This window comes from Bidens hawaiensis, unplaced genomic scaffold, assembly GCF_021521415.1.
Source record: "Bidens hawaiensis isolate Kalapana, Puna unplaced genomic scaffold, B.hawaiensis_p1.1 tig00005481_1, whole genome shotgun sequence".
Lineage (NCBI taxonomy): Eukaryota > Viridiplantae > Streptophyta > Magnoliopsida > Asterales > Asteraceae > Bidens > Bidens hawaiensis.
The window spans coordinates 409,354-430,070 of NW_027491350.1; the positions used below are offsets into that span (position 1 = coordinate 409,354).

The following is a 20,717-nucleotide window of genomic DNA, read 5'->3' on the forward strand; positions in this document are numbered from 1 at the left end:
ATGGCAATGGCAATGGCATTGGCTGGTTGCTCCACCTGTGTTCTTCCCACACCCCGTCAGTAATCTTCTTATCTTATCTATCTGCTTGCTTACACTAATTATAATATATTTCCTTAAATTTACTATACTCTGGAACTATGTTTTGTATGCTGGCCTTAATTTGTACCAATCAATTTTGCATTAGAGTCTACGAATTCATTATGACTTATGGGAATGGGGAGAAATTAGGGTTCAAATAATATGAATATTTTTGTTTGTTTGTTTGATTATTAAAACAAGCAACTTCAAATTGCTAGTTTTAAATAAAATTTGTTTGATAATATTAATTAATACCCCTAGTTAAGGGTGGGATTCCAGCATGATGTTGAAGCTAAACTTGGTTTTTTATTGATTGCTTTATTTTGTAGGAAAGCTAGTTTCTCTTGTAATGACTACTACAACTTCTTCCAAAACCCATAAACCTGCTGCTGCTGCTGCTGCTGCTGCTTTTCTTAGCATCAATTCTAAGCTAGCTAATTGCCAAGCATCAACAACTCAGGTATGACGGTGAGTGAGCCGTCACATGTGTTATGCTGACTTTCCAAACTCTCTTAATCTTAACTGCACTCCTGATTATTGTGGTCACCCAATTTTTTATGATTATCATCTTGCAGACTGTAAGAACATTAGCAGTGGGACCCATTATTGCTAATGCTTTGTTATTAGCTACACCTTTACAAGCCCTAGCAGAAACCTGTGAGGCCGATCAATCTATCCTTAATATGAACATGCCTCTCTTGCTACTTGTTGCCCTCATCGGGGCCGCAGTTGGAGGTCAGATTTACTTTGCAAAATCATCCATCTCACACACAAATAACTAGTAGATTCCTTAAATTGCAGGACTAGTTGCTCGTCAAAGGAAAGGAGAACTGCAGCGCCTGAATGAGCAACTGAGACAAATCAATGCCGCTTTGAAGAGGCAAGCAAAGATAGAATCATACGCACCCGCTTTAAGTTATGCTCCTACTGCTGCTAGAGTACCAGACAGTGAAGTCATTGTTGATCCAAAGAAACAAGAGTTAATATCTCGTCTCAAAAATGGGAAAAACTTTCTTAGAAATCAGAATCCAGAAAATGCATATTTCGAGTTCAAAGCCGCACTTGAGCTTGCCCAGAGCATGAAAGATCCCATCGAGGAAAAAAAGGCTGCAAGAGGATTAGGTTTGTTTCTATCTCATTACTCCTTTTTATTTTTAATGTTCATCAGTTGGATGAATCATCTATCATATTGTAACGCCATACAGGAGCATCGTTGCAGAGGCAGGGCAGATATAAAGAAGCCATTAAATACCATTCGCTGGTGCTACAAATCTCAGAAAGAGAAGGAGAAGACTCCGGAAACACAGAAGCATTTGGTGCAATAGCTGATTGCTATACGGAGCTTGGTGATCTTGAGAAAGCAGCCAGTTTCTATGATCAGTACATTGCTAGATTACAAGCAGATTGATTGCTTTCTTTACCACATCAAAAACCGAGTTTTTTTGTAGCCGAGACATGTAATGGTTTGAGACTGGCAGCTTGTAATGGTGTCATTTAGTCATTCTAGACTAAGACTGTGTCGATTTGAACAAAGAAAATGGATTAATAAAAAGCCTTCTTTTTTAGTAGACTGATAAAAACTGCCAATATGGTCATGCTTTGTTTATTCTTAGCGGAAATAGAAAACTATAGTATATAGGTATTTTTACTTCTTATTCATAGCGAAAATAGAATACCAAAATATGAAGCCTTACCTAAGAGTCTTATAGGTAAGAGTCTTAGACCATGTGTAGTGATTTGGCGCACATGACTTAAATGCTTCCTCTCGTAAACGTTTTTGCTCTTTTTAAATTTTAGCATCAACAACTAAAATGCTCATATAATTTTATAAAGTTTATATTTACTAATTTAAATTTTGTCATTTTAAAGTCTGTCATTTAGTAAAATTGAAGTCAAAATAAAAATGCTAATGGGTAGTTTTAAAAATGAGGGATGTTGTGCATGCATACACGCGCGTGAGAGAGGTTTTTACTCGTTGATAGTGATACTAGTTTGGTGATAAAGTAAAATATATGTAGCGTGAGTTAGGAGTGTAAAGAAAATATTTGCAATGTAAGCAGAGGTGTACGTGATTAAAGTTGCTCTTGAGCTACTCGTCAACTCGGTTAAAGTATGAATCCAGTATAAAATAAGTTTGCATAATAAACAAGTCCAAGCATAGCTTTACTTATCGAGCTTGCGAGCCTAAATAAGTATGTTATATATATATATATATATATATATATATATATATATATATATATATAAATCAGGGGCGGACCTATGCCCAGCCGACGGGGGTCGGCCGATCCCTGCGAAAAAATCAAATTTAGTGTTATACATTTAATTTAATCGCGAGCGACCACTATAAAATTTTGAAATCGACCCCTGTGATAATGAGAAGAATAGCAAAATGAAATGAAAAGAGATTATAAAAAAATTTCAGTCGTGTCTGTAACTCTCTTGTTTGAAAAAGATGGAGATAACTCATTCATGAAGAAGATGAGTTAGTATTGGTTTTGTTATTGAGAAATAAGTGACTTGTTATCAACCTATTCATTTTTTTATATTCCTATAGTTTATTAGCTTTTCTTTTTCACTTTATATTGAATTTTAAGCTTCAATCAGTTTATTTAATTTATAAGAAATTAACCATCTTTTGATAGGATTCTTTATTTTTGTTGCTTATTTGCTGTTCAATTTAGTTTAAGGTTTATAATTTAATATACTCTTCTATATTTTAAACAAAAATAATTATAAACAATTTTATGACGTAGTAATATCTTTTTAAGAGGTTGTTTAATAAGAAAAACACTTAAACCGATATTTAGGCTCATTAAGTGTATGGATGCTGCATTATTCTTCATTTTCAATATTAATTGTTATTTTGTTGTGTACTTAAAAGTTAGTTTAATATTATATTATTTATTGTGCGACCCGACCCGAATTAAACCGAAATTTTTTTAATAGTTAGCGATAGACTACTGTCCGAAAATTTTTCGACCCCTGTAAGAAAAAAACCTGGGTCCGTCAGTGTGTGTGTATATATATAATTATAATTATAATAAAAATAACTAAGTTATGATATATATATATATATATATATATATATATAGGAAAGTTAACATACAAATGAAATTAAAGTGCTAATTGTGGGAATCAAATAGAGTAATTATATATACAAGTAGAATAATTATGTAATTACATCATAGTAATTACATAATTATTCTACTTGTATATATAATTACTTTACTTAATTCTCACAATTATCACGTTATTTTCATTTGTATTTGATCCAAACCCTAAATATATATATATATATATATATATATATATATACTAGGTATATATAAATTTAAGGAAAATTGGTTTTAAATAATCTCAACTATCACCAATTGGCAAAATAACAGGCCAAACTTTGCACTTGGCTGGTGGCGGTCCTAACTAAAAGGGTATTTGTTTTTAACGGGCCGCGACTAACGGATGTTAACCCCGTTAGTGATTTGCTGACGTGAACTTTCTTCTCCGGCCGGAAACCTGCAACTCGCATTCATTCTCCCTAATATCATCACACCGTCTCTCTCCTTCAAAATACATTGGAAATTTGAAAATGAAGTATATTACATCTTCTTCTATGGCCAATCCCTAGATACCAAACCCGATCTTATTTTCAAAAATTCGAAATCAGTGTTACATGATCTACAAAATAAGCATAGGGCTTTTGTTAAGGGGGTCAAAACGAGTCGAATGAAGCGTCAATTACCTCAAATGATGCACGATTGACGAGGGTGGACTTCGCCGGAGACACGTCGGTTAGGTTTCGTATGAGGGGAAAGATAGAGAGAAAGACGGTGTAACGATATTAGGGAGAATGGAGGCGAGTTGCAGGTTTCCGGCAGGTTTCTGGCAGGTTTCCGGCCAGAGAAGAAGGTCCACATCAGCTAATCACTAACGGGGTTAACATCCGTTACTCGCGGCCCGTTAAAAACAAATACCCCTTTAGTTAGGACCGCCACCAGCTAAGTGTAAAGTTGGGACTGTTATTTGCCAATAGGTGATAGTTGGGATTATTTAAAACCAATTTTCCTAAATTTAACTAATATAACTATAAATGCATTATAAAAAGTAAATATTAATAAGCGAGTCTAGCTTGAGCCGAGCTCGAACATGAAAAATTACTCACAAACCGAACTCGAGTCCCCGTAAGTTAAACGAGCTCGACTAGTCTCATTTACACACCTAAATAGTGTTTATTGGTAAGAATTGACAACTTGACATCAATAGTGTTTATTGTTGACACTTCAGTCAAACTAGGGATACATGTTTTGATTCTTCATTTCACCCAAGATGCTTACTTAGCCCATGCTGATCTATTTATATGCATCTATGTGTAGGCAAAGCTCAAGGATAGCGATGATCGCCTGATCAGTCGAAATTTTGGATTGAAACGTTAAAATTCTCCAAGTTAACACGAAGTTTATAAATCTACGAAGTCTTTTGTTACTCTGTGTTGAATTAATCTTTTATATGGATACTAATATACAAATTTGCAATGTGTAGTTTTTAAAATGGTAATAGACTTCATGTGTGTTCTACTAAAATAAAGTTAATCTTATGCTTGGAACCTAATTCCACATGAATATATTCAATAAGGTATAAGATTTAAGATGTTACAAGTCTTTCACTTATCTTTTCGTGTGACATTTTATGCTTTTGATTGGTGGTGTCTTCCACTTTGTCCGATGTCATTTGTGTTGATGATTCTTTCATGTAGTCTTCTATTTTGTCTGATGTCATTTGTGTTGGTGATTCTTTCATGTACGAACGATACGTGTCTGGTAGTAATAAATGATCTCTTGTTTGTTATGTCATAGTTTATCCACTCATGTGGATTCAAACTATCAACCAAGGATGGTCCAGTGTTTGGACATTTTAGATTGTTAGAATTGTTTTGTCTGCGAGACTGATCCTTGAGTGTTTGTTTTTCCATAAAACTTTTATCTCAATATTTAGATCGATATACATGATAGTATCAGGCACTTACAATTAAATATTATAGCATCCGTACATTATTTGTTGGCATATGTTTGCATTTAGACCGGTTGTAGTGGGTGTTAGGTGGTGTTTGTTTTTGCTTAAAACATCTGCAGGAGGTTTATGTCTGCAGGCGTGCAGACATAAGTTTCTGAAGACTGTTTGTTTTTTTTAAATAAGATCTGCAAACTGCTTTTATGGTCTTAAAAAAGAAGCTATTGTTTAACTTCTTCACACATCTTCACACTTCTTAACATCCTACCAACACCCAATGTCCAACATCACCACCACCCATCGTGAGCCGCCACCACCACCACCACCCACCACCACCGTCCGTCACCACCACCATCCGCCACCGTTCGCCACCACCACCGTCCATCACCGCCACCACCCACCATCCGCCACCACCACCGTCCATCACCGCCACCACCCACCGTCTACTACCACCACCCACCACCACTACCCACCACCACCGTCCATCACCACCACCCACCACCACCGTCCATCACTACCACCCACCACCACCATCCATCACCACCACCACCCACCCGTCGGCCACAACCATCGTCCACTACCACCACCCGCCGTCCGCCACCACCACCCACTACCACCTACCATCCGCCACCAACACCGTCCACCACCCACCACCATCACCGTCCATCACCACCACCACCCACCGTCCGCCACCACCACCGTCCACCGCCCGCCACCAACTATTTTACTAGTCTACAGACGTTAAATGACTTATATCTACTGTGATATGTATGATAGGTAACTAATTTTCAGCTTATGCAGACGATACCCAGTTTATAAAACATAACAGTATTATATTTTCAGATTGCAGACAGTTTTTGTCTTAAAAAACAAACAACACCTTAGTCTTACTCCAACTTAACCACATAGGGCGTTAAATACCATTTCGTAGAGATGAGGAGGCGCCAAGGACACCGGTGTCACTTTGATGGTGGACATGAAGAGTCAAAGGAGGTGGAGTCACTTGCAAATCAACCAATCATATACTTTCTCTTATTTTTATTTATTATTTAGTTAAAACCACTACATTCGATTCGTTAAAGAATTGATTGAATAAATCATCGTGTCTTTTTAACATCAACTACTACATATAATGTTGGTGTCACACACTACTAATTATTAGCATCAAACAAGGTCAGAGTCAAACATAAGGGGGGATGTACCTACTTTTTCCCTCCACCTCTCGATAAGATTTTTTTGTAATTTATAGTTGGTTTAGAGAAATTATTTGTATTTTTAGGCAGTTTGCTAAATTTTTTGTAGAAGTGGATAACTGGCAATGGGGGCATGCGAGTTTTAACAACTATAAACTCGCGGGGGGGGGGGGGGGGGGTGGGGGTAGCAACTTTAAATAAAATCTAACACATTCTTTAATCTTGTAAGGGTGGGTAGTGATGTTTGGATACATCAAATCTCACTTAATTTTTAGGGTCCTGCTGGGGACACAATAATACGCCGCGTATAGTGCTATACGCGGCGTATATGATACAATCAACCTAGGACTGATTATGACTGATTATGACAGTCCTAGGTTGTCAAGTCGTACCTTATACGCCGCATATAATACTATACGCGGTGTATTGTGCCCATTTGAATTATTGTTGTACCGGTTCTCCCTCCATGTCTTTATCTTTATATATTACAACATACACACATGATATCACACACAACCGAGAATTACATACACCTGAGAAACGAGAGATTGTTAACCATGACGTGCTAGGCTGATTGAGTGATCGTTAAGCGCGTAACCCGGCTCCTCCTCTTCGAGTCTGGAAATAAATGGTTGAACCACGACATTTTGTTTGTTTCTCGCTTCTTGGGTGTATGTAATTCTCGGTTGTGTGTGATATTATGTGTGTATGTTGTAATATATAAAGATAAAGAGAGGGAAGGAGAGCCGGTACTAGGGATGAGCAAAAATCGGTATTTGGTACCGTCAGTACCGAATCGGTACCAAGGTTTTGAGTTTTCGGGACCGGTACGGTATGAGACCAGCATTTCCCGAATTTTATCTTAGATACCGGTACCGAACCGAACATAACATTTCGGTACCGGTACCAAAAATTTGCGATTTTCGGGATCAGGATTTTCAGTACCAGTACCGTACCGAGCTCATCCCTAGCCAGTACAACAATAATTCAAATAGGTATATTACGTCGTGCATAGTGCTATATGCGGCGTATAAGGTACGACTTGACAACCTAGGACTGTCATAATCGGTCCTAGATTGATTGTACCCTATACGCCGCGTATAGCACTATACCCGACGTATTATGGGGTGTCTGGGTGTCCCCAGCAGGACCCTAAAAATTAAGTGAGATTTGATGTATCCAAACATTGCTACCCACCCTTGCAAGATTAAAGCATGTGTCAGATTTTCTTAAAGTCGCTACCCCCCTTGTGAGTTTATAGTTGTTAAAACTCACAAGCCTCCCTTGCGAGTTATCCACTTTTATAAAAAATTTAGCAAACCACCTAGAAATACAAAAGGTTTCTCTAAATCACCTATAAATAAAAAAAATTCCTCTCAATAATGCAAGTCTTTTATTTTCATTAAACTTAAAATGAATAAATTTGCAGTCATTGTTTTATCAAATAATCATGGTGGTGGATTGAAAATATGTTTTCTTGCTTCACCTTACCTTAAATATTTCAATTAATTTCGCCGCCCTCTGTAACTAAATTAAAATTAATAACTAGAATCTAGAAGCTAGCGTATATGAATCCAATTCGTAATTCAATTATTTAATTAGTTTAAATCGGGTGTTCTTAATTTTGAGACACGTAAACCATATTATCCGGTATAACAAATAATTAATAACTAAAGTTGCTACGAATTATCACTTCTCTATTCAAACCATACAAATTTAAGTACAAAGCTACAAATGCATATCAATCGTTAATATCATACAAAACAAAGATATTTGTTTAACAAAATTCTTAAATAATGCATCCGGACATCTTACAAACAAATATCTTAATTTACATCAAAGTCCTTCAATAAATGAATATGTTACATTGTCAAATTCTGTTTAGTGAGTGCTAGTTATCGGCCTTATGGCTTACTTATTCAGGTCAAAACTATGCTCGTTTCCGGATGCCGAACCACCCGGAGACTGGGCATAAGGCCATGCCCGCCTGTCTTTCCTCTTGGCCAAGAACTTGTGCAAAGACGCTCTTCTCGCAATTGGCAAATCCGAATCCTTCGATTCACCAGAAACAGCTTTGGATGTAGAGGCCAATTCAACATGCTTCTCTATTTTTTCATCAGGTTTTGCCATTAACATAAGATCTCTCACTCTATCAGCCGGAACATCATCTACCACTATTACTTTTCCTCCGTAAAAGATAGTCATGGGTGCGGTTTTCGGTTTGGTAGAACTACTACTTGCTTTGTTCGTGAGTTCACGTGATGAATCTAAGATAACATATTCCGGAGGAGGAGAATTTTTTAATTTTAATTTCTCCAAGGCCTTTTCCCGAGTATCATGATCTATGCTGCTTAACAGGTCGACTGTGGCAACTTCTGCCGCAGAAGTCTCTGCTAGAGAATATATTATTAGGGTTTGATTATTATTATTATTATTATATTGTTACCATAAATAAAAGACAGTATTAGATTATGTCTCCTTATATTTATCTCTATTGTAGTTTTGTATATAGTTGATCTAATACGAAAAATACCTGTAGCGTTAAATTTCGTATTGACTCCAAAATTAAGATCTCCAATATTGCCATTTCCTTTGAGAAATAGGCTCAACCGGTTGCAAGTCTGCACAAACTTAGACTTCTCTATGGGAGTGTTGTCTGTGCCCGTGCCCGTGCCCGTGCCCGAGGGGAAACGCCTAGGCGCCGACATGGTTGGCTAATTGAAATGGTGTAATAGTGATGGATAAGGGATAGTATGAACGGAGGGTGGGCATGGCATTTTAAAGGACTAACATGATGATGGTAGGGTCACCCTTCCATTAAATTAGAGGACCATTTATTAAGCACGTGTTTATTGTTTTCAAGGGAAAGTGTGCAAGTTGACTCCCACTCATAGTCAGGTTGGGCATACAGACTGTTTAATTTTTAAAATCATAAATACGTCACACTTGTCATATTTTATATTCAGCACCAAGTTAAAAAGGTTTAAAGTTAAATATTAAATGCGTCACACTTGTAGCTAATGTCGGGGCGTGTAAAACGACTAGACAAGAGTGTTGGAATTTGGCTATCTTTTAGGTTCTTTACAAGTATAGAAATGAGGGTATTTTTAATAATAGAAGACACGAGATACAAAAATGGTGAAGATATAGAAAAGGATGCAAGTTTGTGGCTAAAATTACGCTCTAATTTCTCTCTATTTTATAAATGTCTGCTCAGTGGTAACTTTTGTTGTAAGTTGTTGAGGCTGTCACACTTATTTGGCTCCAATTATTGGGTCGGGCATGTTTGGTTTGTTTAATTATAATACATATGCCGTTGATATGTATCATTTGAAGTTCTGTGGTTGTTGGCACCATTGCTTGGGCACTTTGATCTGGTCTCATTTCTCACCCTTCTAAAATGTAAAAGTACAACTTGATATGTTTTCGTGTTTGGATGGAATTTTCAACAACTAAGATTGAGTGGGGAATATGATTTGTAATAAACTTATGTGATATAGTCAATGAAAAATCCGGGATTTTTCGTTAGTGAGGTTGAAAGTCGATCAGGTCAATCAAATAAGCTATAATATGAAGTCGTAAGTTAAAAGTGGGTAGATTTTATTACGTTCCTCTCATCAAAATGACTTGACATTAAGTTATACTTAACTAATTGTAGTGGATAGCCTTACCATATATATTTGTATAATGCTTCAATGATTCATCCAAGATTGATCACTAGACACTTCTAAGTTAGAACCAACAATTACAGTTTTAAATAGAAATTAAGAGAATTTTGGTTTGAAGACATATGATGAATGCAAATTGGCTTGTTAAAACTCGAATCAAATCAAGCTTAAACAAGCCCTAGCTCTAAGTCTAATAATAATTGCACGTGTTTAATAAACAATCTCAAGTCCGAGCTTCACTTATCTAGTCTGAGCTGACTCACAAATATTATAATTTTTTATATAGTATATTAATATATTGTTATCTAACAAAGTTATATTAGTGGGTCTAATTTGACTAGAATGTCATTTCCCCTTTAAAATAGCCTTGGATCGCCCTCGGATAAGTTGACTAGCAATGTTGAACACTAGCTTTGGGGTTCAATTTGGCACATTTCATTAGCGATTTGCAGAAAAACTTACGGGATAAAAGAAACATTCAGGATGGATATTTGAGCACCAGACTAGGCGTGTGATTAATTATAAAAAGTATCAATGATTTTAGACGTGCATAGTATTAAATGATAGAGAACGATACCCATCATAAAGTGTTGAAAAAGTTTAAGAGGTTTAGCAAAGCGTGCGAGATTGTTGAAAAAAAAAGAACTCCAATTTAAAAAAGTGCGAATGACCTAGAGGATTTAAAAGTATTAGTGTTGAACACCGAGCGGGCATCTTCGATGGTAGATTGGTAGGAACTTAAAGGGGTCAAAAGGTCAAATGCAAAGATTCTTAGGCAGATGGTTTATTGTTTGTTTATCTTATTTTTAGTAACTTTTTAAACATTGAAGTATGTTTTTAATTAAGATTATGTAATGTTTTTGAATCAATAGTTTGTAATGTCTTTAAACTAAGATTATATAATGTTTTTTAAATAGGTAATTATAAAAACTTAGTATTAACTTTATTTAAAAAATAAAAGCGACAAGCAATCGTTTTCATACATGTGAAATATAAAGTGACGTGACACTTACATATATGATAATGTATAAAAATAAAATATAAACCACGCCTATATGATTATATGAATGTTTACAAATGAAAGTTTCAATTAAGTAAATTACCTCCTAGGTTTTCCAATAATCATTTTGATATTCAAGTGTAACATTATTATAATATATTCAACCTACAAGTTTATTTGACAACTATTTCGTAAAAACCATTATTCGCGTTCTAATCGTCTATGAACATCATACTAGTATCCAAGGTGGGTTCAGACTTCACTGGGTTGGCAACTTGCAGCCACACGTTACACTTACCCAAATTGCCAAGTGGTCACATGATGGGTTATATGTCTCAAAACAACAAAATGACACATGTAAGTTTATTTTGGCAAATTATTATTTTAAATTAAACAAGTAGAAATATTTATGTAATTTAATCGAACACATGGCTACGTGGATGGAAGTATCTAGTTGTGTTCCACTTTATATATAAAACCCAAATTGCACCTTGTAAATATAAAATATGTGACGATAATAGCGGTGTACTTTTACTAAAACCGCCCTAGTTTTGTAAAACAGGCCCATCACATAGTTGTGTATTTGAAACTTACGGGTGGTTGGGTGAACTTTTAAATTTGCTTATTTACTTTTCGAAATACAAACGTCATTTCTGAAAAGCTTCAATTTTAAACTTTTGAAGAAGCTTTGACAAATAATTTTTGTTTTTCAACAAACCAATAAGCAAATAAGCAAGTTTTAGAATCTCACCCAAGCATCCCCTTAATAACTTGCTTTTTAATTTTTTTAGTAGACACGACTCTATATACACATTAGCATAACCGTATCGAATGACAAATATTATACATGTGATCATTTAAAACTTGACGCGCTAGACTAGTTAGTCAAATTTAATCTCGTAACTGGTATAAGCTAACACAACTAAACAGTCCAAATTTGTTCTCATAATCTTATATGTGTTCCTATTTAATTAGTTTGTTACATGGTTTTATTTCATGGCTCCTAAGACAAATGAGATGGCCCAGGCCACCGGCTAGTTTTCAGTCATCTTTTGTACATTTTTGTTTGTCTTTTAACCAGCCTCTCAAATTTGGAACCCTCACCAAAATGGTGAGGGGTGGTCTCTACTACTACTTTACAACCCTTAGAACACCCTTTTAGGGGCTTTTTGTTTGTTTATAGTTTGGGGCCCAATGCAAATGGAATAAACAATTAAGCACCCTTACTTTTCAGTCTTTTGTGGTATTTCGTTGTATTCATGAATCGTTACGACATTCTTTCCCCTCGTAACAAAAAACCACCCTTCTTAAAATCATTATCAATTTCGTTAATTATTTATTCATAATCAGATTACATCTTTGTAAATAATATGCATAATGTTTTTTTAGAGAAATATATGTACCAAATTCAAAGAAGACCAATCAATATTTTCTGCAATGCAATAAATTTGGAGACAATGATCACCAAGTGTTAAAACTCAAAAACACTCATCCACTTGCATGACAAGACAAACCTTGGAATTGAAGGGATTAAACATGTGCCCTAAATTCTGCAAACTGTTAGTAGCCACCCAAATTATACAACTCCTTTCAGAGCATTTCTTCGATAAGAGTGGATGTTTAATTGTTTATGGTGTTAGCAGGTAAGCTGGCCCATTCCATTGATGATTACAACCAATCTTTATTTAATTTATCTTACTAAAGAATCGTGTTTCACATGTTTGAATGAGAAACATTATACATTTATCTTAAAAGAAAAATACAAATAATGAAACTGCACTCAAAATAAAAGATCATCTGGATTCTTGCAAAAGTTATTATTAAACAATTATAACACAAACAAATCCTTAGAATGTGATCTATCCATCATCAACCTTGCCAATTTAAACACCACCACCCGCACCCGCTATAATACTTGCGGGCGCCACAAAAAAACAAGATTTAATCCATATCTAGGAATTCCATCCTTTTTCTCATCGTACCCTTGAGATCCATAGCATCCCTCTCCACCTTCTGAGCCTGTCACAACATGTTACCCATATTGTATAAGAAATATATTATCATATTGTTCACAACAATAAAGAATCTACCTATCTCTACCTATATTACTAAGCCAAAACAATTCTTCCACATGTCATTCAATTAGAGTAGCCAGCTAATACTATTACCAATTATAGAATTACTAACAAAATTACAAATGTAACCTTAAATGTTGTGTTAAATGAGGTTTTAGATATTTATGAATTATAGAATTTTATTTATCATTATTTATATTTTATGAATCCATAAGGTATGTTATTACGTATATTATTAAATTTAACTTTTTTGTTATATTTTTTAACCATCCGTATATTACACGGGCTATATCGTGGTATGCATTACAACTCAACACCCCTACCCAATACCTAACTCTTTCTTTCCCACCTAACACTACACACCACAAAAAATATCCTTTTTTTTCTTTTTTACTTCCCATATTATGCACGTGCTAGTAGAACATGCTACAAACATACTTGCTTTGAGTCACAGGAGCAATAATTTATGTCTTGTTTTGTATTGTAGGGTATTAATCCATAAAAAAATGTTTTTATGTTAACAATTTCATGTGTTTTATATAAGTGGGGTTGTTAAAAGTAAACTTCACTCAACTACTCTTATATCCCCATGTATGTCAAAAATATTACTAGAAGGAGATCATAAAACAAATATCACAAAAAGAAAAAAGTGATAAAACATGTGGAGCCACCTTAAATCATTAACGCTGCCCATATAATTGAACTAGCCGGTTCGGAGCAATAACACGTCAGATGGCGAAAATGGGAGTCGTATTATTGAAATGGCAACAACTTTGACCAATAACAAGTTGACACCTCATCAAACATATACTTATGTCTTTTCAAACATTTTAAGGGCACTTTTAATTTTTCATCATCCAACTCATTTTCGGCAATATTAGATGGAGAAGATATGTTTTTACTTTTTAGTTATCATATTGCCTACAGTTATACAAAAATAAGAAGATATTGTTTTAGAAGTTACCCTTTTTATCTCGGCTTCAGAAACCCGGGTCATATGAAGGGGAAGTTCTTCTTTCTCCAGTTCCTAAGAATTATGTTACCATATCAGACAAAAGTTATTTTTGTCAACGTGATACTTTTAAAATAAAAGGTCAAATACAAAAAATTCTTACCAGCTCGCCAATTAGAACAACATTCTCGCCACGAATCACATATAAACCTAATGGGATGTCGCAATAAAGATCACCAACAATTACTCGCTCACATGCACCTTCAAGGACAGCATTGGCTGTATGTGACCACAAAACCAATTTCTCAGTACTGTTAGTCTGTTACTGCCAAAACTATGATATAATTGTTTCGTAACTAATGAGAACTCCAGTACCAAACTGATCAAAAGACCGAAGTATCCCCAATAGCTTCCTTCCATCTCTTAGAAGTACAAGAAGCTTTTCTGCACGAAATAATAATAATTTTTATCATCAAATTTAATGAGAATCTCTACTTCAAAAGTTTACAGGGTCTTTTTTGCATAATAGAGATATTTTATAACTTCTAAACATCTAATGACAACATTAGAGATACAACTAGCAGGTCTTTTCCATAAAGTCTTTTCCTTTAAGCATTTAACAATGGGTGCCGATAAAAATAAATTGCTTTATTTGGAGGCTTCTTTTGGACAGGATATAGAATTATAGATGAAAACCACGTTAGTTGTGAGAGGTGTCTATTTTAAAGTTCAAAAGTGTGTTATCTGTGCTGTGGGGCAGGAGGATGGGCTGCATCTGACGGTCCACTGTGATGCTGCAAGAATACTGTGGTGGATTGTACTTTCATGGCTAAAGATCCCGACGCTTGGAAATATCGTTTCAGTTCAAGACATTCTCGAAATTCCAGCAAAGATACAAACAAATAAGGAGAAGGGTGATTTGATACAAGCAATCTTGGTGACAACATTATGGATGATTTGGAAAACGAGAAACGACGTGGTATTCAATAATAAGCCTTTCTGGTTATCAAAAGTGATTGGTGAAATAAAAGCTACTTTGTTTCATTGGGAGAAGCATAGGAGCAAAAGATAAAGTTTGGATTGGTGCAACTTGAACTTCGTAAATTTCCCGTTGTAATTCATTTTTTTGTTTTCCTTTTGGTTGCTTCTTATTTTGTTTGGTTTCTTATTTTTCTGTATGTTTGGACTAATTGCTTGTTTGTGGCCTCCTAGTTTCTTGCTAGGTGGGCTGGTTGTTTTTTTTTTATATAAAAAATGGTTTTTAAAAAAAAAAAGTTTAAAAATAACAACAAAAATTTTTTACAACAGCACAACTGATTAGATTAATAACTTTATGTACAGAGCTAGTGTCTCCTTATCTAAACATAGTGGGTTGGTATAAGTTAAATACTTAAACATGCTTCCACCTTCATAGCAATTTGTGCTCGTTCTTAGTCATTTGATCTGAAACAGTATTTGTTCAGTATCCAGCGGGTGGGTCAACTCGGGCTAAATCATATGGAATCAAAGTCAAGGACTAAATTCGTGGAAGTCAAAGTCAAGAGTTGAGTTCTTAATTAGTCAAAGTCAATGACGAGTTTAGTGGAAGAGCTACACTAGTGGAGCAGTAATTTGTCTTTGTTTTCATTATTTATACCATAAATGTTTAAGGTTCGAGCTGTTCATGTTTTGGATTATTAGTGTTTCCTTTATAATAGGAGATGTCCCTCTCGAACCGCCGACTATCATTCCTATTTTCAGCATCTTATCAGTATTGTACAAAGCACTTGGCGGAGTTTGCCAATTGAACGAACACCTAATACTAGATCAGTTAAGCACAACTAAAAAAAATCAATAATTAAGAGATTCAATTTAGTAAAAAATTAAATATTATAATAAGCAAGGTAGTGATTACATCGAAACAGAAGACAAGCAGGCAACAAGCTGCTGAATCACTGCCCCTTTTTGAATTGCAAAACCCAATCTTTTAAAAATTTGACTTGGAATTGTGTTTTCACAATAAACAGTAAAGCAATTCACTTGTTAACTTTTCAAAAAAACGTCTTAGTTGAATTAGTTGTTGAGATAATTAAAAGCAAAACTATTATTATTATTATTATTATTATTATTATTATTATTATTATTATTATTATGTATGTTTTTAGTCATAACAAGAATTCAGAAAATGAGATTAAATGAAGCAGCAACAAAAAGTCTATATAGTATTGTTAATCCTAATGACAGCAAGTGAATCACTCTAGTAACCTAATCATTAATGATTGATGATATTAGGTATGAGCATACAATTAAGCAACAAAATAATAAAATAGTATAATTAAATCAAATGAAGATAAAATCTGCAAATTCAACTACTCAAGAAAGAAGAAGAGAAACTCACTGTCAAGATAGCTTGCAAGAGAAGTAGACAGATAGATATCTTCCGGCCCTGCCCACGACATTATTTTCTTTTCGGTTCGGTTTATCAATCAAAAAAATAATAAATCACCGAAGAAGAATATCAATTATCTCTTAATTTGCCTTGGCATCAGCCTCTCAATTCCCTTATTTCTAATGGTACATTAAAACCCTAGCTAGCTAAATCAGCGGGACTACCAGATCGATTTCGGCTATAGATATCATCGAATCTTGAAATCAAAATATTATTGTTGTAGGACCCGACGTAAGAGTGATTGTACTTACGGATCTAACCTAACTATCTATAAACCCTAAATTAAGTCAACTTTCCCCAAAAATTGGGGGTGTTTGGAAGATATGATATGACACGATGGGAGGAGGGTGTTGTTAAAATTAAAATAGTATCATTTGTAGCAGTATTTTTAGAGATTAAAGTTAGCTAAATTCTTTTATTTTTATCAGTTTAATGTTACTAAACATGATTCATACGTTATCTTATGTTTGTTTTCTAAAATTGGTCAATGTAAAAATCAACATATGTATCTGGTACAAAATGGTACTTAATTACATAATCTTCAAATTAGAATAATGTAAAACACTTTGTTTTTTTTTTTTCTGAACGGCGACTTTCTCAGTTAAGTGATAACGCGACCGCATTCACGGCCCCATCACCCTCGGTCCAGACTATGTTGACATTATCGGGACCCACGCTGGAACCTAAGGATCATTTGTCATTCCCGGTAAAACCCCCGCTCACCCCGCCCGAAGGCACGACAGGCTTTATGCATCAGGGAAAATCCGGTCGGCATCAGGGATCGAACCCGGGTCTCCCCGTGTCTTCCCATCCTTTGCCTGGCCAACTGGGCTAGCCCGGTATCGTTTTTACTTTTTATCAAGACCGGATTTAATTTAAAAGAAAAAAGCAAGCTTGAAATATATGATAGTTCGAACTAGAGCTTACAAGGGTCTTCGTCACTCATACAAAGATTTAGTGTCTTATAAATTATATGATATGTTGATATACGTACTTATATGTAAAATAAAAAAATATTCTAAATGATGTTACTTTTAGATATTACCAGTGTTAAAAACTTTTCTATAAACCCGTTTTGACTTAGGGTCAAGTTTTATTGTAAGATTTAAGTAGGTTTTTAAGAATTTTGGCTATCAGAAATGTATTTAAAAAGCCTTCAAGAATTTTGAGTTATCCAGCTGATTTCAAGTCTCATGTTGGACTCAATGTCTGAATTAGAAGAGCCTTAGTAAAGCTTCATAACTCTTTTGGTTCAACCAACAGAACCAACTATTGTAAGATTGTGTGTCATCCTATTACCAGGGAGGGTAACTGTTTTATTTTACCTGCACAGTTATTGCAATGCCTCAACTTCATCTCTTTGCACCATCTTTAGACCATAATCACTCACTGGTCACTACTCATCCAAAATATACTTTTAAGTTCAGTGCAGTTGGCAACATACAAGAGGACGTTTAAATTGATCAAAAGAAAGCAAAACACCAGGTATATAAAGACACACAAAAAAAAAATGCATAGATTTGAAGTTGGAATCAGCAGATTGCAAAAACAAGCAATCAAATAGTAGCACTTTCAATCAGACATACATAAATCATAACCAAAATCTCAAATTCAAAAATTAAAAACAGACTGTTAATAAAACTTTGAAACAATATTGTGATCCAATACTGCTAACTCCATCTGATCCTCCTTCATTGGTGTAAATCAACGATACTGTTAATAGAAAAGAAAGAAATGTTTTAAAATCAAACAAACGATAATCAGCAATGCACAATTTAAAAAAACATCAAAACAAACCTTGATGAAGCCAATCTCCTTTGCATTGCTGTGAAAGCATTGCCTGCAGCACATAAGCCCATACTTCCTGATTAACCCATGTGAGTTACCACATACTCGGCTGGTAAAACAAAATCAGATATAACATCAAATCGTTACCACTGTAGATAAATAAAAAGCAAATAGCACAACAGATTGAACAATAATCATAACAACCATAGTAACAATTTAATTTTAACAAACAAGATACTTTTAACTAGGGGTGTAAACGCTCGAGCATTGCAAGCTCTTTTAAGCTGAAGCTCGGGTTGTGAGTTGTTTTTACAGGTTCGGGATAGGCTCAAGCTCGACTCGTTTATTATATTTTCATATATGCGTTTTAATAAAAACCTTAAACAAGTGCTTTTTATCGAACCGAGCTCGAGTAGCTCACTAGCGGCTCGGCTTGTTTGCTCCCTACTTTTAACGCAAATCAAGCAAATATTTCATCTGTGCTTAAATCTATGAGAGCAAATCCATAAATGTGCATTTCTTATAATAAAGTTTGATATAATATAATATAAACCCTAGCAATTGCTTAACATAAAATATATAGAGAGCACTGTGAATTCAGACAAACAAAAACATAAAATCGTATCCTAACAGTAGCAGCTAAGGAGGAAATAAACAAACCAGGTACGGGAGCCAGGGCCGTAAGTTTTGGGATGCGAGTTCCAGATGTTCGAGTGACCCATTCGTGTATGTAGGCGATGAATTCAAAACCCTAGATTTTGCACTGTGAGTGTGAGACGACCTTTTATGTTCTATTCATATTCAGGCCCACTAAATGCAGGATATTCGAATGCTACATAGGCCCGGCCCATATAAGATCCCAACAAAACAAAAGTTCATATGTTAGGCCCGAGCACAAGGCTCCTTTTTCTTTTTTGGGCAATTCACTTCATACACAATATTTTTTTTATTCAAGTGATGTAACTGGAGGTGTAAAAGAAAACCAGTTTGGGATCGGTTTTAGGCAAACCGAACCGAACCAAATTCGGTTTAAAACCGGTTTCACTCAAACCGGTTCCTAAACCGACCAAACCGCCAGTTTCAAGACTGCTTCCCCTTAAGATCTATCAAACCGGTTTTAAAACCAAGGCGGTTTAAGAAAAACCGGTTCGGTTTGGGTTTAAAACTGGTTTTGCACACCTCAAGATGTAACGAGTCATTTATTTCTTTTTTTATATTATGAAATTGTTGACATATCAATTTGATATACAACATATAAAATATTTAAAAAGCCTAACAAACGATATCAACGTCAAATGGTCTCGTATACTTATAGATGTGTGCTTGTGGTTCCTCTTCATTTGTGTTCGTCTTGTTTAGAGGCTAATAAAACAATAAACCCATACGGTCTCAACCTCAAAATGTTCTAATGTTGAAGGTTTTAATAGGGGATCGTTGAAAGCTAATTTTTTAAAAATTTGAGGCCATTAGTGATGATAAACTCAGTTGAAGTTATTATCGGTCAATAACATGTAATTGGGTTTATTAAAATATAACAAACCATTAGTTTATTGCAAGTTTATGTAATTATGTTTGCATTAGATTAAAATCTTTAATGAAAATTTCTTAAGGGTCACTGTATAATTTTTCTTAGGTCAATTTCAAAATCTCGTAGATGCTGAAAATTGGACCAATCAAGATTTTATATATATATATACACACACACTAAAACAAACGAAAATTATATGGGTGCGGTTGCACCTCATCCCCTCAAGCTAGGTCCACCATTGTAGCCAAAATACCTACAATGTGATTCGGATTTCCCAACTAGTTATGAGTACAAATAATAAATCAAGCCGTTCAATACATTTTGAATTTTATTAAACAACCCGAAAGAAATTTCTTAAAGACCGATTTGAAAGCATCAACTTCATTATACTTTTTTCTTTATTTATTTATTCTTTTCGTTCTAACTTTCATTTGGAATTAAAAAGATTAAGATCAACTACTAAACAAACCAAATCGTAAATTAAAAAATCTTAAATATATATAAATGAAGCCTTTAAAAACTCTCTGGTTGCTCCCTAAGTTTTCTTAACCCACCAGATTGTTGTATTTATAAATATAGACTTCTCATGCATTTGACCCGAATTCATGAGTATGGGTCCATCAAACCCAGATAGCCCTTAAACGGGTTATAATATCTCATTAAATTAAAAATTAATCTCACCAAATATTTGATATGCAAATCCTATAAAATAGGGATATACTAAAACCTAATATCTAATTTAAAAAAAGATATTATTTATGATTAAGAAACAATTTTATAATAAAAAAATAAGCGGGTCATGGGTCTCACCAAACCCAGATAGCTTTTAAACCGAGTTATAACGTCTCATTTATTTGTGAAACTTCTTCATCATTAAATACTAAGTATACTATTAACTTCCTTACAATAAATAAAATTAAAATTAAAATTAAAAAAAATATTAATATATATAAACGAAACCTTTAAAAGCTCTCTAGTTGCTTCCTACATTCTTTTATGC

General features: G+C 34.6%; 3 protein-coding genes and 1 pseudogene across 4 annotated transcripts; 1 reads left to right on the top strand and 3 right to left on the bottom strand.

The window, feature by feature from the left end:
- LOC143629860 (protein FLUORESCENT IN BLUE LIGHT, chloroplastic-like) lies at nucleotides 1–1,644 on the top strand. The gene is made up of 5 exons (XM_077099014.1): nucleotides 1–55; nucleotides 408–538; nucleotides 654–813; nucleotides 880–1,200; nucleotides 1,284–1,644. The coding sequence occupies exons 1-5, from the start codon at nucleotides 1–3 to the stop codon at nucleotides 1,484–1,486; spliced, it is 870 nt and encodes a 289-aa protein (XP_076955129.1). The 3' UTR covers nucleotides 1,487–1,644.
- Nucleotides 1,645–8,189: 6,545 nt separating this feature from the next.
- On the bottom strand, nucleotides 8,190–8,986 carry LOC143629861 (protein TIFY 10A-like). Its single transcript, XM_077099015.1, has 2 exons — nucleotides 8,812–8,986; nucleotides 8,190–8,668 (listed from the first exon to the last, which is right to left on the bottom strand). Exons 1-2 carry the CDS (start codon nucleotides 8,984–8,986, stop codon nucleotides 8,190–8,192), a joined length of 654 nt encoding a protein of 217 aa, XP_076955130.1.
- Nucleotides 8,987–12,770: 3,784 nt separating this feature from the next.
- LOC143629886 (sm-like protein LSM1B) lies at nucleotides 12,771–16,411 on the bottom strand. The gene is made up of 5 exons (XM_077099035.1): nucleotides 16,351–16,411; nucleotides 14,349–14,417; nucleotides 14,137–14,252; nucleotides 13,986–14,048; nucleotides 12,771–12,965 (listed from the first exon to the last, which is right to left on the bottom strand). Exons 1-5 carry the CDS (start codon nucleotides 16,409–16,411, stop codon nucleotides 12,888–12,890), a joined length of 387 nt encoding a protein of 128 aa, XP_076955150.1. The 3' UTR covers nucleotides 12,771–12,887.
- Nucleotides 16,412–18,033: 1,622 nt separating this feature from the next.
- Nucleotides 18,034–18,924, bottom strand: LOC143629862 (small ribosomal subunit protein uS14z/uS14y/uS14x pseudogene; annotated as a pseudogene). Its single transcript, XR_013153042.1, has 3 exons — nucleotides 18,850–18,924; nucleotides 18,199–18,298; nucleotides 18,034–18,090 (listed from the first exon to the last, which is right to left on the bottom strand). The product of XR_013153042.1 is annotated as a small ribosomal subunit protein uS14z/uS14y/uS14x pseudogene (transcript).
- Nucleotides 18,925–20,717: the final 1,793 nt, after the last annotated feature.

What these genes read in the sequence shown, in the direction of transcription:
- LOC143629886 (XM_077099035.1), bottom strand. Translation starts at nt 16,411, where the DNA reads ATGTCGTGGGCAGGGCCGGAAGATATCTATCTGTCTACTTCTCTTGCA. An exon ending in TTGTTCTAATTGGCGAGCTG is followed by an intron (nt 14,049 to 14,136) that starts GTAAGAATTTTT and finishes CATAATTCTTAG; the next exon opens with GAACTGGAGAAAGAAGAACT. An exon ending in CTGAAGCCGAGATAAAAAGG is followed by an intron (nt 12,966 to 13,985) that starts GTAACTTCTAAA and finishes ATGTTGTGACAG; the next exon opens with GCTCAGAAGGTGGAGAGGGA.
- LOC143629860 (XM_077099014.1), top strand. Translation starts at nt 1, where the DNA reads ATGGCAATGGCAATGGCATTGGCTGGTTGCTCCACCTGTGTTCTTCCC. An exon ending in CTGTGTTCTTCCCACACCCC is followed by an intron (nt 56 to 407) that starts GTCAGTAATCTT and finishes TTTATTTTGTAG; the next exon opens with GAAAGCTAGTTTCTCTTGTA. An exon ending in AAAGGCTGCAAGAGGATTAG is followed by an intron (nt 1,201 to 1,283) that starts GTTTGTTTCTAT and finishes AACGCCATACAG; the next exon opens with GAGCATCGTTGCAGAGGCAG.
- LOC143629861 (XM_077099015.1), bottom strand. Translation starts at nt 8,986, where the DNA reads ATGTCGGCGCCTAGGCGTTTCCCCTCGGGCACGGGCACGGGCACGGGC. An exon ending in TACGAAATTTAACGCTACAG is followed by an intron (nt 8,669 to 8,811) that starts GTATTTTTCGTA and finishes ATTCTCTAGCAG; the next exon opens with AGACTTCTGCGGCAGAAGTT.